The sequence below is a fragment of the Coffea eugenioides genome, chromosome 3 (assembly GCF_003713205.1).
Source record: "Coffea eugenioides isolate CCC68of chromosome 3, Ceug_1.0, whole genome shotgun sequence".
Taxonomy (NCBI): Eukaryota; Viridiplantae; Streptophyta; class Magnoliopsida; order Gentianales; family Rubiaceae; genus Coffea; species Coffea eugenioides.
In genome coordinates, this window is record NC_040037.1 from 16,926,509 (window position 1) to 16,944,954 (window position 18,446).

At 34.1% G+C, this 18,446-nt stretch overlaps 2 protein-coding genes across 2 annotated transcripts; both read left to right on the top strand.

Moving 5' to 3' along the window:
* The first annotated feature begins 1,959 nt into the window (after window positions 1–1,959).
* Window positions 1,960–4,004, top strand: LOC113766204 (ferruginol synthase-like). The gene is made up of 3 exons (XM_027310416.1): window positions 1,960–2,718; window positions 2,869–2,895; window positions 3,396–4,004. Exons 1-3 carry the CDS (start codon window positions 1,960–1,962, stop codon window positions 4,002–4,004), a joined length of 1,395 nt encoding a protein of 464 aa, XP_027166217.1.
* A 10,239-nt stretch (window positions 4,005–14,243) lies between these two features.
* LOC113764823 (probable aldo-keto reductase 2) lies at window positions 14,244–17,670 on the top strand. Its single transcript, XM_027308832.1, has 5 exons — window positions 14,244–14,628; window positions 15,390–15,590; window positions 16,164–16,336; window positions 16,413–16,515; window positions 17,040–17,670. Exons 1-5 carry the CDS (start codon window positions 14,407–14,409, stop codon window positions 17,376–17,378), a joined length of 1,038 nt encoding a protein of 345 aa, XP_027164633.1. The 5' UTR covers window positions 14,244–14,406; the 3' UTR covers window positions 17,379–17,670.
* Window positions 17,671–18,446: the final 776 nt, after the last annotated feature.

An 18,446-nucleotide genomic window follows, 5' to 3' on the forward strand; every position in this document is an offset into this window, starting at 1 on the left:
AATATTGTCAAAATGGTCACTTACAGTCTTAGGAGCTCAAAATTAACTACAAATGAACTAAAATATGCATAAACTATTAAGTAAAATAGACACTTGTCAGTGGTAGTGGTGGTGGTGTGGCTATATTTGGTGATAAGATTTGGATATGAAATTTTTTTGTCTATTTTTTTGTTTTCTTGTGTGATGATTTTTTACGTGTTAATTTATTTGGTCTAATAATATAGTCTCTCTTTTTTTTTCCCCTTGTCTAGTATTTTTTTGATGTTAATCTGATTGATATGATAAGATGGTAGTGGTAGTGAACTGGTGAAGATGTTATGGTGGTGTGAGAAGAGGTCATGGTGGTAGTTCACATGCTGATGGTGGTGAAATTTGATATGGGTTATGCTGCAATTTCTTTTTCTTTTTTTTTTAGGTTAAAAGCATTAAACTCGAATTTTACCCTCAAATGCACTTTGTCCCCCTCAACTCAATAAATAGGCACTTTATCCTTCCTAATTTATGTTTCAGGATAAAAGTACCCTTCCATATTGATTATTATTTTATTTTTTATCCCTTTTTGCCTTTTTTCTACTTGTCACTTTTCTTTATAAATTTTAATTTCTTCCCTTTTCTCATGTGATCAAATATTTTCTGCCCTTTACAATTAGTATCTATATATTATTTTTAATTTTCTTAAACTTTTCTTTATTTATTTCTAACTTTTCTTTATTGATTTCTATCTTTTGTACTTTTTGTTATTGAAAGTAATAATTATCATAAAATCTATGTTAAAACAAAGTATATTATTTATGTGCATAGACTATTTCATAAATTATTTGAATCAATACATATAGAGTTTAGAATAAGTTAATATCTAATAAAAGCATTAACAAATTCAAATCCTAATAACATAGTGGTTAATAAACTATATATAAAAAATAAATAAAAATGTTAGTTGCTTTATTTTTTTGGGCTATACTTTTAATATTTAGTAATTTAAAGTTCTAGTTTGATAATATTATTCTAAATAGTCAAATTACTAGTAATATACACTTTTTGATTATGCTAGGCATATATTAGTTTTTATGCTATATAGTTTTTTTAGAATTTTTTAATAGTGTAAATAAATAAAATAAGAGTGAAATCATAAGTAAATGATATTTACAATAATATAATAAACATACAAATTAGTAATAGTAATAGGAAAGTGAAACAAAATAGTGACATAAATGAAGTGAAAAACAAAAAATAGAAAAAGAAGAAACAATGAAAAAAAAATGAAAGAAAGTACTGGAAAATGAAAAGTAAGGGAATGAATAAACAAAAAGAAGCAAAATAAAATAGGCAGGGCACATTTGTCTTAAAATATCAAATAGGGAGGTAAAGTACTTATTTAATGAATTCAGGGGCAAAGCGCAACTAAGGGTAAAGTTCGGGGGGGTTTATTACATTTAATCCTTTTTTCTTCATTTTGGTTGTGTATTTGAAGGTATTTCTAGAGACTTATTTGACTTTGTTAACATGAAAACAAAACGAGTATTTTTGGATATTTTGTAGGAAATTGAGGGTAAACCAGTACAATAATTCTATTTTTGATTAGGTTTAGCTTGATTTGTTAATTGTGCTAAAAATTAAAAGTTGAAGGTAATAGATTGCTGAAATTGAAAGTTTAGAGTGCAAAGGCTGATAGCCAAATTGTTGAGGGGTGCAAACTGTAATTAACCCGCAATCAACCCTATATTTAATGAATCAGTATCCTGCCATTCTCACCTCGAATGATCAGAACAGGCTTAGAACTTGTAGCTAAAGAAGAAGAGAGGGAAGAGAGAAATAAACATGGACAAGGCACCACCTTTTCTTTTACTACTACTAGTAGTAATATTATTTTTCATTTTGTATCGGTTCTTCCGCCACTATCTCGGCCAAAAGTCCAGTAAACTTCCCCCCGGGCCACACCAATATCCCGTAGTTGGAAATATGTTCCAGCTCAGTGGAATCTTCCATTCAACACTGGCAAAACTCTCCAAAACATACGGACCTTTGATGTCAATTAAGGTACTGAACAGAAGAATGATCATTGCATCCTCACCCCAAGTAGCCAAAGAGTTACTTCAAAAACATGATCATCTCTACACCTCTAAACTAGTACTTGATTCAGCCCGAGCATTCGACTATCACAAGTTCTCTATTATCTGGTTACCTGTAAATGGCCAATGGCTTAATCTTCGTAAATTGTGCAAAGAGCAAATTTTCTCCTCAGAACGACTCAATGCTAGTCAAGGGCTCCGTCAAGAAAAGCTGCAACAGCTTTGTAATTATGTCGATGGCTGTTGCATTAACGGGGAAGCTGTCGACATAGGTGAAGCTGCCTTCACTACAATCCTCAATATTCTGTCCACCACTTTATTCTCTGTTGATTTTGGTAATTACGAGTCCAATTCATCCCGAGAACTGAAAGAAATCATATCGGGTGTGGTGGATACCATAGCAAAACCTAATCTTTCGGACTTCTTTCCGGTGCTCAGAGCAATTGATCCACTGGGTATTAGGCGGCAGACCAAATTTTACTTTGGAAAATTGCTTCAAAAATTTGAAGAAATTATCAGGCAAAGGTTACAAGAAAGAGAGAAATCTCTTGCTTACTTGCGCAGAAATGACTTGTTGGAGGTCCTCCTTGATCTCACCCAGCAGCAAAAATCTGAATGGGGCATTGAGGAGATAAAACATTTGCTTCTCGTGAGTATCTACTAAACTTTTTAACTGATGAAAATTATAAAAGGTTAATAATCGTTGGCAAATCTAATAGCCATAATTCCATAAATAGTTATAGTTTTTTCTGTTTTTATTCAGATGTTATAAACAATTCTGACTGATATTTGTTTGTAGGCTCAATTTCTTCTCGAAACTCTGCAGGTAAAGGATATTATTATCCACGGGATATATTATTTTTTGTTGGAAGTCAAAAGATTAAGGGAGATGGGATGAGGATGTTTATTTCTTGCATTAATTAATACCCTGTCACTCAAATGGAGCAAATAATAGATTCTCTGCTTTTTCTTTTTTAATTTTTCTTTTAAATAGGTGTGGAATGGAATTTAAGAAGTGAGAAGGGAAGATTTGAACGCATGACCTTTAATTTTTGAGATCTCAATTTTAATCACTAAACTAAGGTCTTTTGGGCATAAAGTTCTCATTCAAATGCAAAACATGGGCTTAATGCGTGTGGATGTTGAGTAATCCATAATCTGGAGTCGATGAATGTTAGTGTCCATTAAAACATGGAATACATCACGAAAATTTTAGGAATTATACAAGTGAACTAAGCTGCAAATGAAATTTGCAATCCGAAAGGAAAATTGGAAGCTAAAAGACAAACCTCGGGAAGGTATTTGACTATATATATTCTGTTTCAGGATTTATTCCTTGCAGCATTTGACACAACATCATCAACGGTGGAATGGGCAATTGCAGAGTTATTGCGAAACCCTGAAAAAATGGAAAGGGCTAGATCTGAGATTAGAGAAATCATAGGAAGAGGAAAGCTGGTTCAAGAATCACAGATTTTTGCACTCCCTTACTTGCAGGCAATTATTAAAGAGGTCTTTCGCCTTTACCCTCCTGCAACCACAATAAGTCGCTATTACGAGGCCGATATCGAGATTGGCCAGTACATTGTACCCAAAAATGCTCTAGTACTTGTTAATTTATGGGCTATTGGTAGAGACTCTAGCTTGTGGTCGAGTCCTGATTCCTTTGTGCCAGAAAGGTTCCTGGATAGTGAAATTGATGTGAAAGGCCAGCATTTTGAGCTCCTTCCATTCGGTACAGGCAGGAGAATGTGTCTTGGAATGCCGCTGGCTGATCGGTTTATTCATTTGACAGTGGCTTCACTCATTCATAACTTTGATTGGAAGCTTGAAGGAGGGATCAAACCAGAAGATGTGGACATGAGTGAAAAGCTTGGAGTTACAATGCAGAAGGCTGTACCCCTTAAAGCCATTCCAATTCGAACCACAGTTTAATCATTCGTTTTTACATACTCAAGTTGTTCTTTCCACGGTGGAGGGAAGGCTAGGTTGGATAGTAAAGTAGGAGATCCTGTGTTCAAGATCTCCCATTTACGGAAAACAAGTTGTCCCCAGTATGACTTTTTCTAGCATTTTCTTGTGTGTACAATTGTTATAATAATACAAGGACACAGTTTGTAAGGTACATGGTTTTGATGCTGCGGTACATTTTCTGTATCACAGTTCATTACATTATGTGTTGCGATGGTATGTGGTTTCTTATTTTGTATCGAATAATTGTTGGTTGGTAAATCGTGCATATTTTTTGAGTTAGGATGGTAGGTAATTTCTTAGAAAATCGGGCGACATGTTGTGGTACTATAATAGAAAATCCAAAAACCAAGATAAACTAATTCGTTTATATCACGATTGGCAAGATATGTTTCAAAGATTTTGACCCTTTGGACCTATAATGAATGTGATTCATATCGTAATTTCCCCTAAACTTAACTCCTAGCCTTAGGGTGCTATGATTTTCCTAAATTTCATCGACTTAAATTTGCTGTTTACTAAATTCATTAACTAACTATTAAGAATTTTAAATTATAAAATAACAAATTTAAAAATAGAAATGAAAAATTTAAGAAGTAGGAAAAGATTTGCATCCCTTCCCCTCATTGTATATATTTAATAATAATTATTATTAATAAAATAGGGGCAAGTAGCCTTGGTGAACGGTGTTTATCAGAAAAAAAAAACAAAAGGGAGAAAAGATTTGTGCTGCTAACTAATTACCTATATTAAAAGTGTTAAAAATGTGTAGTAATTCATGGATTTATTAATAAAAAATAATCTATTTTAGGCTAATTTTTTTGGGTCAATTAAGAGAGTCAACCCAAATATTGTAGATTTGACCCCTGAATATCAATTATTAACTTTACGTCCTTGTGATATTAATTTGTGATCATTGCTTAAAACTCCAATTAGGAAAGCAATAAGATGAAGTTTTACGCTGGTCAAAGTAATCAAAATCTTCAACATATCCTTAGCGGCACCATTCCACGCCATTTCTTGCCCCTCCCAAACGTGCTCCCGTTTGAAATTTCTATTAGTGCAATTAAGAATGCTTGTCTACACTACAGAGACTTAGACTCTGTTTGATAATTTAATTCAATACTTAAATTTAATAGATTCAAATTTTAATATATTTAAACGCGTTTGATAATCAAAAATTGAATATTTGAATTAATTAAGTGACACTTAATTTTCTAAACAAAACTTGCTCCCAAAAATAAGTGATAAGTTATTCACCTATCATTAAATGTAATATGCACTCAAATATATTAGTTTTAATACTTAACAATTCAATAATTTAATAATTTCAAATTTCAAATTTCAAATTTCAGTTTTCAAACTTGCTTCCAATAACTACTATCCCATTATAGTTCATCACTGAAAAGCTGAATGCTCACAAACACATAGATACGGTACAACTTTACTATTCTTCTATCATCTTCATATTTAATTTCATTCTTCATTTAACAGATGTGCATTTGGGTGACAAATGATTGGCTACAGTTAGTTACATGGTTCAGTCACGTTACCTTAGTCTGCTAATACGCTCTACGTTTCACCAAACTCAGAGAGCGCAGCTGCTTCTGCTATTAAGTTGAAGGACAAGAATTTCCTCTGTTTGTTTCTACCTTGCCGCCTGCCTTGTAAGCGTTTAAAATGGATACAACATTTGTTGACCCAGTAGCCGAAGTCTCTTCTCAGTTTCTCGGTAAGTTTCTCGAACGGAAACTGAGAAAAGGGACTAGGTTTTCTGAGAAAAGAAAACTGAGATACGAGTTTTCTGTCAACTCCCTACCTTCAGACGGAGCATGCCAAGGCTCTTCCTTCAATTTTGTTTTCTGCGGGTCATTCAAAATTTCAACTTGCTTTTCAAATTTTGAACTCTATCGTTTGCTCCGTCTGATTCCGTTTGGAATCAGAAATTTTTTTATTTCGAATGGCGTCGTTTTTACCCTTTCTTAAGCTTTCCTGACGTGGATCATTTTTCTCCTCATGTTTTGGCTTGTGAGAGGACAGTTCAGGAGCGGTCGTCAGGGCGACCGCTCCTGAACGGTCCTCTCACAATGGTAGACGAAAGGACCACAACAAGCCACGTCGAACAGTTTTGGGAAGCGGCAAAAACGACAGTGTTTCAATTAGTAATGGGAAAAAGAAAATGAAGCTACTAACGGAGCCTGTCACGAAGCGTCAGCTCCAGTCAACAAAATCCCGCGCAAACAAAGCATCAAACACAAAAGTCTTTTGGTTTCCCTCCACACTGACTATTGCCAAATTTCAGTCACACAGAACACTAGAAAACGGAAGCAAAAAGAGAAAATAAGAAAGTGGCTGGAGGCAGAACAAGCAAGTGGCTACAGGCAAGAAAATGGCTGGGGCAAACTAGGGAAAGGGGAAAGTAGGAAAAAATACATTTGTGACGAAGGAGCAATCCAACATGCAGAGTTGTCACGGTTTGAAATCTGGAAGGGCTTGGCAAAAGTGAATCAAAATTGTAAAGTGGAACGTTGGGGCATCTGAAGAAGAGAAAAAATAGGAAACACCTAGGTAACAAAACAGCAATGTTATGACATCACTTTCGAAACTTAACAAGGTGGTGAAGCAATGTGAGTAGTTCTTATTTTTGAACAACGTCATAAATATGTGCCAGAATTACTTGGGAACCAAATCGTTGTATCTCCTACATGGCCGTCTCCATTCAACACCTTGCATACACTTAGCAACAAGATCATATCTAGTTAATCCAAGACTTGACAGTAGAGCCACAGCAAAATTCTGGTATAATGGCCCAACAGGATGCCATTGATCATACCAGAAAAAAGTTCCATAGCCATTACCTATCACCTGCTTGGTATGATGTTGGGCTTTGGGCCTTAGTTTAAGGATTTTCCTCTAGATCCAAGAACAGTCGAATGGTATTTTGGCACCCCAGAATGAAGTCTTCTTAAGGTGGATGGTGTGCACCCATTTTACCCATGTATTGTCCTTCTTGGAGCAAATGTTCTAGATCTGCTTGAGTATTAGACATTGGTTTCATATGATTAGATCATGTAGTCCCAACCCGCCTTCCTTTGTAGGTTTACATATATCTCCCCAACAAATATTTTTTGCTCCATAATGCCTCTTTACCTCCCCAGCCCAAAGGAAAGAAGACATGGGACTTTCTATTTTTTTTTATCACTCCCTTTGGTAAAATAAAAGCACTAGCCCAATATAAAAGTGTCATAATTTTCTCATTGAAATTGAAATAGAAAGGAGGAAAAATTATCAATTTTCTCATTGAGTTGTTTGTTTTACATTTTAACTAAATGGTTCAAATCGGATCAAATTGTCAGTTCCTATTTAGTTCAACCGGTTTGACTGGCTGGTCCATGGTCATGAGGGATGATGTGATGTGATTTTGTGAGAATGAAAATGAAATCAAAGTAAAAAGTAAGGGTATAATGGTAAAATAATAATGCCACAACATTGGCTTGTAGGCATTTGGGATCATACTGTGTAATCAATAGCGGTTTTCATTTTCAATTTTTTGGTCATTTACTTATAATCAAATAACTAACTACTTTTATGAGAGAGCGAAAGAGAGTTTTGGAAAGCGGCCGGGTTTTGGCAAATGAGCCCCTTCCCAGTGAAAGTTCATTTGTACATATTAGGCTCTGAGTTTAAGCTTATTACATAAATTCCATGCAAATGCAAAGACACCAAGCAACCTCAAAGACTTGTTGGGCTAAATGACGATGCAGTAAGGCTATTGGGCTTGGTATCACAACTAGATATGCTTTGACCTTTTTAGTTGAAAGTGGCAAGGAAAAGGGCAAAACCCAACCGAGAGAGGCAATAAACGCAACGGATCTTCTATCTATCCCATATCCTGTGCCACTCTCTGTGCCACTTTTTATTATATTGCTATTTCTCCTACATAAATAATATGTTTTAATTCTTTTTTATTTTCTTAAGATCTAATAACTATTAATTAAGTAAAAAATAAATATAACAACTTCAAAAAAGCAATATATAATAGAAAATTAAAAAGTACAGCAGAAAATTCATAAAAAATCTCATTTTTTATGCATTTTGATTTTTTGAGTTTGTTAAATTTTGTGTATTACTCAATTAATAGTTATTGGATCTTAAGGAAGCAAAAAAGAATTAAAACATGATGTTTATGAATGAGAAATAACAATATAATAAAAAGTGGGACAGAGAGTGGCACAGGGTGTGGGACAGAAAATCTGTTGCGGGCAATAAGTTCCTACGAAATAGTAGACTATTATGGCCAATGGAACTCTTCTTAACTTGCTCAACAATACTTGATGCAATAAATGATAACATAACCAGCGCAGTTCTTCTCTCAACTTGAAAAGGAATTTGTAAATCTTGCACATCTCCATTATCTTCTTCCGTATACAACCTAATACGAATGGCTATCACATAAAATTTGGAATATTTCGTGCACACTAAGTAATTTACTTGATATTGCAATAAGGCTAGGCTACAAGACCAATTATTTAAGTAAACTTCGTGTGCATAGATTAGGGTTACAAATGAATTAAGCCGACTCGCGAGCGCTTGTAAATTAGCTCAATCAAAGATTGGCTCAAGTTTGGCGAACACTTGAATCGAGTTGGTTTGGCGAGGTAGTCGAGTCGAGTCGAGTCAAGTACACAGATACTTGACTCGTTAGCTCATCGAGCCAGTTTGAATTTATATATTATAAATATTTTATTTTTTTAATAGTGAGATTAAATTTATGTTCCTTATATTTTTTATTTATTAGGATGAAATTGATTTTTCATCCATTTTAGAAGAAACAAAAATTATTTTTTATTTTATTTGAGTTCGATTATTCTCAAACTTGAACTCGATTAGACTTGACTTAGAGTTCAAATTTAAACTCGAACTTGAACTCGAGTTCAAGTTTTAAAATGAAAGTTGGTCAAACTTGAGTTCAATTTTGAACCTAGTCAAAATTGAGTCGAGCTCGGCTAAACTCGATTCGATTGGGCTGCAAGTTGCAGCCCTAGCATGGATATAGAGATACACATTAGTGCCTTCACACAAAGAAGCACATTAGTTATGCATGAATTTATTCATGTCAGGCATTGTCAGCACTCCATTCCACGCTTGCTCCTGAAAGTTTCTTGTCAGCATCATAATATGCCTTAAAACAACATTTGAAGCAAATCTGTTCCAAAGCCAAGCACTTCACCAGACTTTTGTTTCTCTCTCTGTTGATGATCTTCACAATGGAGTCTCTAAAATTTTTTGTTAATTTTTTAAATTTCTATGTCACCCTTGTTAAGCCCAAGAATAAATCAAGCACACTAGGCAAATTAACATCAAAGCAACTAAAAACATTAGTTTTCAAAAAATTACAAACTTCAGTACATATCCAAGATCAAACCTAGCTTACAAATAGATAAGCATGTGTGCACAAGTCATACACGAGCTATGACTTTGGTTACAAATAGATAAGCATGTGTGCACAAGTCATACACGAGCTATGACTTTGAACGATTTTTTTTTTTTTTTTGGTTAGCAGTGGTTTTGAATTCAAAAATTTTTGGTTACAATCATTCGTATCTTACCACCCAATTTAATACTCTCCCAGCTAATCAAAAGGACTAAAATTGATCGATACAAAATTATCAATTTACTCGTGGTTCATGACAAAAGCTTCATAGTAGACTTTATAGATGTGACATGAATTATTGAATTCGTACAATTTTACACATATTTCAATAATAAGTTAAACAAATAGACTTTATAGATGTGGCATGGGTCTATACGTATGCCATTGAAAATGAAATTTACTCACTAATTCACGACATTAGCTTCATCATAGACTGTCAGATGTGACACATACAGACTTTATATATGTGACATATTTCATCATTGAAATTGAATTAAGTCACCTGCTTCATGACATTGGCTTCTTCATAGACTTTATAGATGTAAAATGAGTATATACATGTTTACAATCTTCAAAAGGATGAATGATTTAGCTATAGACTAAGTGAAATTTCATCCAGTATCAACTTCAAAAATGGAGGTTTAGCTAGCTTGTGTTACACAGTAGAAACTTGTAATTGTGAAAAACACACTGCCTTAATTCCTTAATTGCTTGAAACATTTAACTTTCCTTAGAGAAGTATGAAAAATATAAATCCAACCCCATATAGTCCTAGTATCACATAAAGTCCAACCAAAATCATGATAAATGCTGGATTTGAAGATTGGGAGGTTTTGCCAGCTACACTTCACATAGGAATGATAGTTGAAGCATGTATAAGAGAACACAGAAATCAACGAGTTGAGCATTGTAGTTAGATTGATAAATGGAACACAATAATATCAACTATCTAATGCTAATTGATAAAGTGATTGTTCGATTACATGAAATTTAATTATCATTATTAACTTGAATTAATCTTCTATACACTGACACCGTGTATACTTTTTTCATTGAATGCATGATACATAATCTGAATTTAAATTTGAAATTCAAATTTTGCATCTATATGATGCATTCAACCGTGATAACGCCTATACTGTCAATGTATATAGGATTAACTCTATTAATTTACATATTAAGTGAAACTTTTTTTCGTCTAAAAATTTCTGCTCAACTCATAAGAGATTAGCTACGTAACAGTGATGTCTCTGGATTTATTAGCTACGTAACATTGTCAATGTATATAGGATTAACTCTATTAATTTACATATTAAGTGAAACTTTTTTTCATCTAAAAATTTCTGCTCAACTCGTAAGATATTAGCTACGTAACAGTGATATCTCTGGATTGATTCTCAAGCTTTTTTCATCTTTTTTTTTTTGCCCCTAGTAAGCCTCTTTTGCCTTGCTGAACTTAATGAATTATAGGATACTTAAGCTCCAGCCGAAAAGGGCTTGCAAGCTTTGATCGATTACATAAAATTTAACATTATTAATTTATTTGTTAAGTGAAACTTTTTGTCATAGCCAGAATCAGAAAATTTTCTTTGAGGGGGCGATTTTCTTGTCGCCTACAGATTTGTGCTCAACTGGTAAGAGATATTAGTGGGGTAATTGTCATATCTTTGAATTGATTCTCAAGCTCTTCCCATCTCTTTTTTTCCCTTGTAAGCCTCTGTTTCCCTTGTTGAACTTATTGAGGTATAGGACACTTATCTCCAACAGAAAAGGACTTGCATGCTTTACTGAGTCGACAAGTAATGCAAAGCCTTTTCTTAACTTCTTTGCTGTTTTGGTTTCACAAAGAGAGGTTGGTTTTTTTTTTCTTTGGTATTTTTGGGCCTTGGTAGATTGACAACATATACTGCAAGAATACATTAGAACTATATAAATTTCATAAATGAAGATAGATGAAGATTCCAATTTCCAAATAAATCATGATGAAAGTAAAAGGAGAGCGAATATTGTCAAAAGTATCTCAATTGAACTGATTAAGGAGTTCGATGTTGAATCTGGGAACAAACTCCGAAAGTGACACCAAATATAAAGTAAAAAGATTAAAAATAAATGTGGATGAAGATTCCAAATTATCATGATGAAAGTAGAAGGAGAGCGAATATGGAGACGGGGGCAGGGACGATCAGAATTTGGCTCAAAAAAATTATATGGTTCAGATCACTTCTTGTACCTCGTTTTTAACAATGTGTATGAGGCCCACAAAAATTTGTTATAAAGTTATATGTTATGCAAATAAAGTTACGCCGTATGTAAATAAAGTTACGCGATGTGCAAAATGCACAAAATCACCTGCAATCGTTCCTGCCCGTGGTTCGAGCGAATATTGTGAAAAGTGCATCAATTGAAAAGATCAAGGAGTCGGACATTAAAGTCTTTTTCAAGTGTCCTTGGAACAACTCCAAAAGTTGATTAGTAAGTGGAATATTGTTGATTATCCCCCTGTATTGTTGATTGTTGGAAAAAAACTACAACCTTATTGCGAGGCTAGTTTGAGTGTGCTCAATGAAAAAAGGATTAGTCCTCCCTGTGAGTGTTTCGTCCCACATTGAAGCTTAGTATGAATGAGCAGCAAGATTTAAGGTTCTCAGGGCTTGCCTTCCAATCAGCAATTGCTTGGATGGGTAAGTCTTGTGGATCCCCTTAGGTTGAGTGAGGCTCTTTTTGGTGTGTGGAATATAGGTTCCTTTCTCTGAATGTTAAAGGATGATCAATGGTCCACCGACTCCTTGATAATTCGAACCCTGACCGATTATGGGTGAAGCATTTTAGTAACTACTCTACGCATTATTGTCAAAAATTTATTCGACTCTATTTGTCTCGTTGCTTGTGTGTTTTGCATGGAATTTGCGATGTTAGGTGAATAAATTTGAGTGTGCACTAGCTGAGAAATTGAATAAAGAAAAGTAGAGGAAATGTGACTAATAGACCATTTAAATTACATTGTTAGGAGCTTTTGGGAATTTTTATTGAAAAATAACTATAACATTTTTTAAGGTATGATGTACGTGTAGTGATTGGAAAATGTACAACAAAAATATTTCCGAAATTGTTGTACTTATTTTTTACTCAATTATAGTTATTATATTTCAAAAGAAAAAAAAAGAACTAAAATATGATGTTCATGGAGAAGAAATAGTAATAAAATAAAAAGTCGCACAGAAAGTTGTACTGCTAGTGATTGTTAGCATATATATATATTATATATATATGATAAGTTTGTTAAATTTTGGATTCGTCAACAAGTGATTGATGAATATATATAAATGATAATTTTTGTTAAATTTTGGATTCGTCAACAAGTGATTGATGAGCCCTCAATTAGGGCTGCAAACGAGTTGAGTCGACTCAAGTCTTGACTTAATTTTATTGAACTCGAACTTGAGTTCAAGCTCGACGAGCTGACAATTTAAAACTCGAATTCGAGCTCGAAAAAAATAAAAAATAATTATTTTATTTTTTAAAAAATAAATAAAATAATATTTTTTTCTTAATAAATAATAAAATATTAATAATATATATGTAATTTTACTATTAAAATAAAAAATTATTAAAATACACTTAAAATAAAAAAATAAAAAAATATACTTAAAAAAAAAAATATATATATATATATATATATATATATATATATATACTTAAACTCACGAGTTAACGAATTTAATACTTTGAGCTCGAGTTCGAACTCGATTTCGACTCGAGCCGCTCGAGCGATTCAATTAATTTACAACCCTACCCTCAATAGAAAAATTATTTAAAAAATTATTAGAAAAATAGAAAATATTTTTCTTTGAAAAGTGCGCAAGCATGCGCATAGCTGGCACGTCCACAACGAAGGAGGAGGTCTCGAGGATTTTCGCGAGGTTAGCGTGGATTCTCAAATCCGCTCCTTTGTCCATTTCCCCATTTCCCCATTTCCTTCAGTACAGTTTCTCGTAAACCCAAAAAAGAAGAAAGCAAAAGTACAGACTACAGAGACAGTCAAACATGGTCCGGATTATATAATTCTGAGCATAGTTATAAAATTCGACCCGCCCGACAATCGAATCGTTCAATTGATGAACCCTCCGTTGGAAACTATGACCTTAGGTCAAGGTTTTTGATATGCTCACCACTAAACCATTTTGTCATATGTTAGTTAACTATCATTATTAACTATGTAAACGTTTTATCAATTTTATCTTTATTTTTTTTTATTTTCTTCAAAACAAATTTATTTGAAATCTTTTAATACAACCTTATGACCCTCAAATTCTATAAAATATAAAATAGATTTCAAAAATAATATATTACATAATTTATTTTAAAGATAAATATTATTTTTAATAATTTTTTACATTTAAAATTCGTAAGTAATCTAGATAATTACACTAAATATAGATAAAATTTTACGTTTGACATTTGGTGGATTATTAATTAAATTTATATTTTAGTGATTCTTATATGAATTAATTAGTGTATAGCAAATTAAATTAAATAAACATTTGTTATGATATTATTGATTACAATTTATATCATATATCTTATATAAAAAATTATAAGATATAATATTTAAATAAATTTAGTGACCCACCAATACAATCACTCATCCAATGATTGAACCAGTGACCCGTTGATCCACCACTTCGGCCGGGCCTTTTTCGGACCGAGTTTAATATGATTCTGAGGTCCAAACCTTACTTCAGCAATGACGCAAGAATTTCGTTCCTCTTTCCTACCTGTACCAGTGATGAAACTCCACCACTTCTCTGTCCTCCTTTCTTCTTCCCACTCCTATTTATTTAAACATCTTCACTTCAAATCTTGTTTTCAATCGTCGGCCCGAAGAAGTGGAAGAATCGAAGCTGTGAAGCTGTGAGAAACTACTGCTCGAAAATGGCGTCTCTACCACCGGTGCCGAGGTCCAAGTTGGGCTCCCAGGGCTTGGAAGTGTCGAAACAAGGTCTGGGATGTATGGGGATGTCGTACATGTACGGCCCGCCTAAGCCCGAGCCAGATATGATCGAACTCATCCGCTACGCTGTCGATTCTGGAGTCACCTTCCTTGATACCTCCGACGTCTATGGACCTCACACGAACGAAATTCTCATCGGCAAGGTATAAGATAAAGAAGCTTACGATTTGAATTTACTGCAGAATTAATTGTTTCCAAATTTGAATTTGGATTTGTATTCTTGGCTTAGATCAATTTAACTCTGTTTAATGATATTTACTTGTTTGATTTCAGTTTGTATATGGGAAAGTACCGAGTGTTGTACGTTGTGTTTGGGAGCTTGTATTTTTTTGGTCGTCGGTAGCTTTTTACTCCAGCACTTAAATCTTTGGGCAAATTTTTTTAAAATTTTTTAAAATGATGTTCTAGGTTATGTAATATGTAATAATCGGTTCAGAAAAATGTTGTATTTTACTCTTGAAATGGTTGTTGCTTCCGGAAAATGGTTTTTCCCTGGATGGTGTTTTTTTTTTTGAAGGAAATGCATCGATTGCATTTTCAAAGTCCTCAGTTTTAAACTGTTCGCTTTTGGGTTTTTGGTTTTCCGTAGAAAAAAAATATATCAGCTCTGGTTTGTGTTGCTGGATAGCCGTAGAAGTTGACCTGGCATAGATCTGACAATGTTTAGTTGTTTAAGAATAGTACCTGTAGAGCAAGCAAACGGGCTAATTTCCTGGGAGTTTTATTGAACTTTTATTATTTGTGTTTTGAATGATGGTGTAGGTTTAAAGAAATGCTCAGTTGAAATTGGATGTAGCTTTGAGTGTTAAGCTTATTGCATTATCCTTGAATGAGGGTTGAATTCTGATTGCCCTTTCAGATATGGTAACTGATAAGTATTATAATTCGGTTAAATTGGGTGTAGGCTTTGAAAGGAGGATACAGAGAGAAAGTGCAGATAGCAACCAAGTTTGGCATTGGAACAAAGGATGGGAAAACGGACATTCGTGGTGATCCAGAGTATGTGCGAGCTTGTTGTGAGGGCAGCCTGAAGCGGCTTGATGTAGAATGCATTGATCTTTTTTATGCTCATCGTATTGATACTCGTGTTCCCATTGAAGTCACGGTTAGTTGTTCTTTCTATGCCACTCTAATGCCATTTTTACCTGGTATTATGGGTTTAACCATTTGAAATTACAATTGCTAGATTGAATAATCCTGATTACAAAATACGGTTTTTTCAACTGATTTTGTAAAGCTTCTTCTCAAGAAAGCAGTAACTGACATAAAAAAGCTGCCATATTTTAAAAAATTGTCATATTTTAAACTGCCATATGTTTCAACATTACTGCAATTATGATTTGTATAAAGTAATATTGGTATGAATTCTTTGAAATGTTCACTTTTAGATATATTGGTCATCGTAAAAGAACTGCTATATTTTAAAGGCTCATCTGTTGGCTTTTAGCCTGTTTGTGCTTTCCAACGAAACCTTGTCCATGATTATTTGACCTAAATTTGGGAGGGAAAATTAAGAGCAAGAGCTGTTAAGATTTTTGGAGTACATATCTGCCTGCTTTAATGGTGTTAATTTCAGTTGTGCTTGGTTGATGTTCATCTCTGATGCCTGCCATGTCTTATGATTACCTAAAAAATGAACATGCTTGTCTTTGATTCCTTTGGGAATTTTTTGAGCCAGGTTGGAGAGATGAAGAAACTTGTTGAAGAGGGTAAAGTTAAATACATAGGTCTATCTGAGGCCTCTGCTTCGACAATCAGAAGGGCTCATGCTGTTCATCCTATAACAGCTGTTCAGTTAGAATGGTCATTGTGGTCAAGAGATTTGGAGGAAGAAATTCTTCCAACATGCAGGTAGAAATATTTTGTGCTGTTACAATTGGTTTGGAGGATATTAATGACTCTGTTTACTTTCCTGTTTCATTATCAGAGAGCTTGGTATTGGCATTGTCCCTTACAGCCCTCTTGGACGGGGATTTTTCTCTGCAGGACCACAACTGTTTGACAACTTGGCAGAGGGTGACATGCGTAAGGTTGGTGTACTGAACAATTTATTCTGATCTTATGAGTATATTTTCACCATATCATGATTCATTGCCCTTTTCACTTTTCACCAGATCTGATTTTATTCACTTTTGTATTCAATGGAGTTGGGAAAGTTAGCTAGTAGATGGTTGGTAAAAGAGGATGCATAGAGCAAAAGATTTTCTAATTTAGATTATTTATCTGCAGCATAGTAACATCTCATCTTATTTTTGGATGTACCATGCGTTTTCTTGTCCATAAGAGATGTTTCTGCCATGCACGTGTGTGTTTTGACATCTTATTCCCCCTTTTGTCATTGGATTAGGAAGAGGGAGGAGGCAGTCCTTACTTTAAGGTTTTCTCTAGATTTTCAGCTTTTCGCTGCAGATGCTAATGGTCTCCTAATCTTTGTCCTTGTGTTGTATGATAATCTGAATGGCCACTCATTTCTTTTTTACGGGATTAATGATTTAACTTTTGCGACTCTTTAGAATTAGTTCCATTCCTGATGAAGTGCAGTTTTTGGCCGCAGAATTTCCCAAGGTTGAAACCAGAAAACCTGGAGGAAAACAAGAAAATATTTGCACGGGTTAGTGAAATGGCAGCAAAGAAAGGATGCACCCCAGCACAGCTGGCCTTGGCTTGGGTTCATCATCAAGGAGATGACGTGGTTCCAATTCCTGGTACCACCAAGAAGGAGAACTTCAACCAGAATGTTAGAGCTCTATCAGTAAAATTAACACGAGAGAAGATGGCTGAACTTGAGTCCTATGCTTCCGCTGATGTGGTTAAGGGTGATAGGCATGTCTCCATGGCAACTACATGGATAAACTCTGAGACCCCTCCTTTGTCTTCCTGGAAAGCTAAGTAAAGATATGAATCCATCTGAGTTTGGTGTTGATATTATCTTGAGAGTGTGGTCAAATGAATCCAAATGCTAGAATATTTGGATGAATAATGTTTGTGAGGAGGCATACCTATTTGACTAATTCTACTTATCAGCAGGCTGTGGAGAAGATACTTTTGTCTTTTTGAATTAGGCAAATCTATGTTGCTAATGATATAGACAGTATGCGATGCTTCTGTAATTCAACTTGTGTTGGTTTTGTGTGCTTGTTATTTGTGGTATTTTGCAGTGATGTCCTCCAGCAGTTTTACAATTATCTGAGAGAGGATTGCCAAGAAATTGTTGCCCAACAAACATATTCAAATATTTCTAAATGTTATACGTCTTTTAAAGACAGGGCAGTGACTCATTCTAGAGAATGATTGCCTTAATATGTTATACGGACGAAAATTGACAAGACTGTTTGTTCATTCTGGCTGATTTCCATTAACCTCGTGGCTTTCATCTTCTTTGGACTAATTAACCAGCCGAGACAACATGCAGTACCTACAATCGGACTACACACATGCGTACACATATACATACGCATACATATGTACATACATACATATGTATCTGTTGGAGGGAGGTGGCATTTTCTTGTACATTTTCAGGGTTCTTTATGATTTACAACAGTTTTATAAATCCTTGCAGCAAGTCTGTCTATTTTCAAGTTTGACAACTACTAGTCAATTCCCAACTTAATGTTCTCCAGTCGTCATATTCCAGCATCTGAATCATCTAGGTTGCATTTGAGGATGATTTTGTTAGCTAAAGATCAGCTTATCATTCTCCTTAAGGGACTATTATTTGGCACGAAACTGTGATAAGCAAATAAACTGAAATCAACATCCATACATGTGAAGCTTATTTCACTTAATTTAGCTGCGTTTTGACGAAGTATATGAAAATGAATGGGGTTATCTACGCTAACACAATTTTTTTTTATTAATTTATAAATTAATCTTTTATGCACTGATAGTGATTTTTTTAATTTGAGTTTGCAATTAAAATTTTACATATGTGTTATTTATCCAATTGTAATAATATATA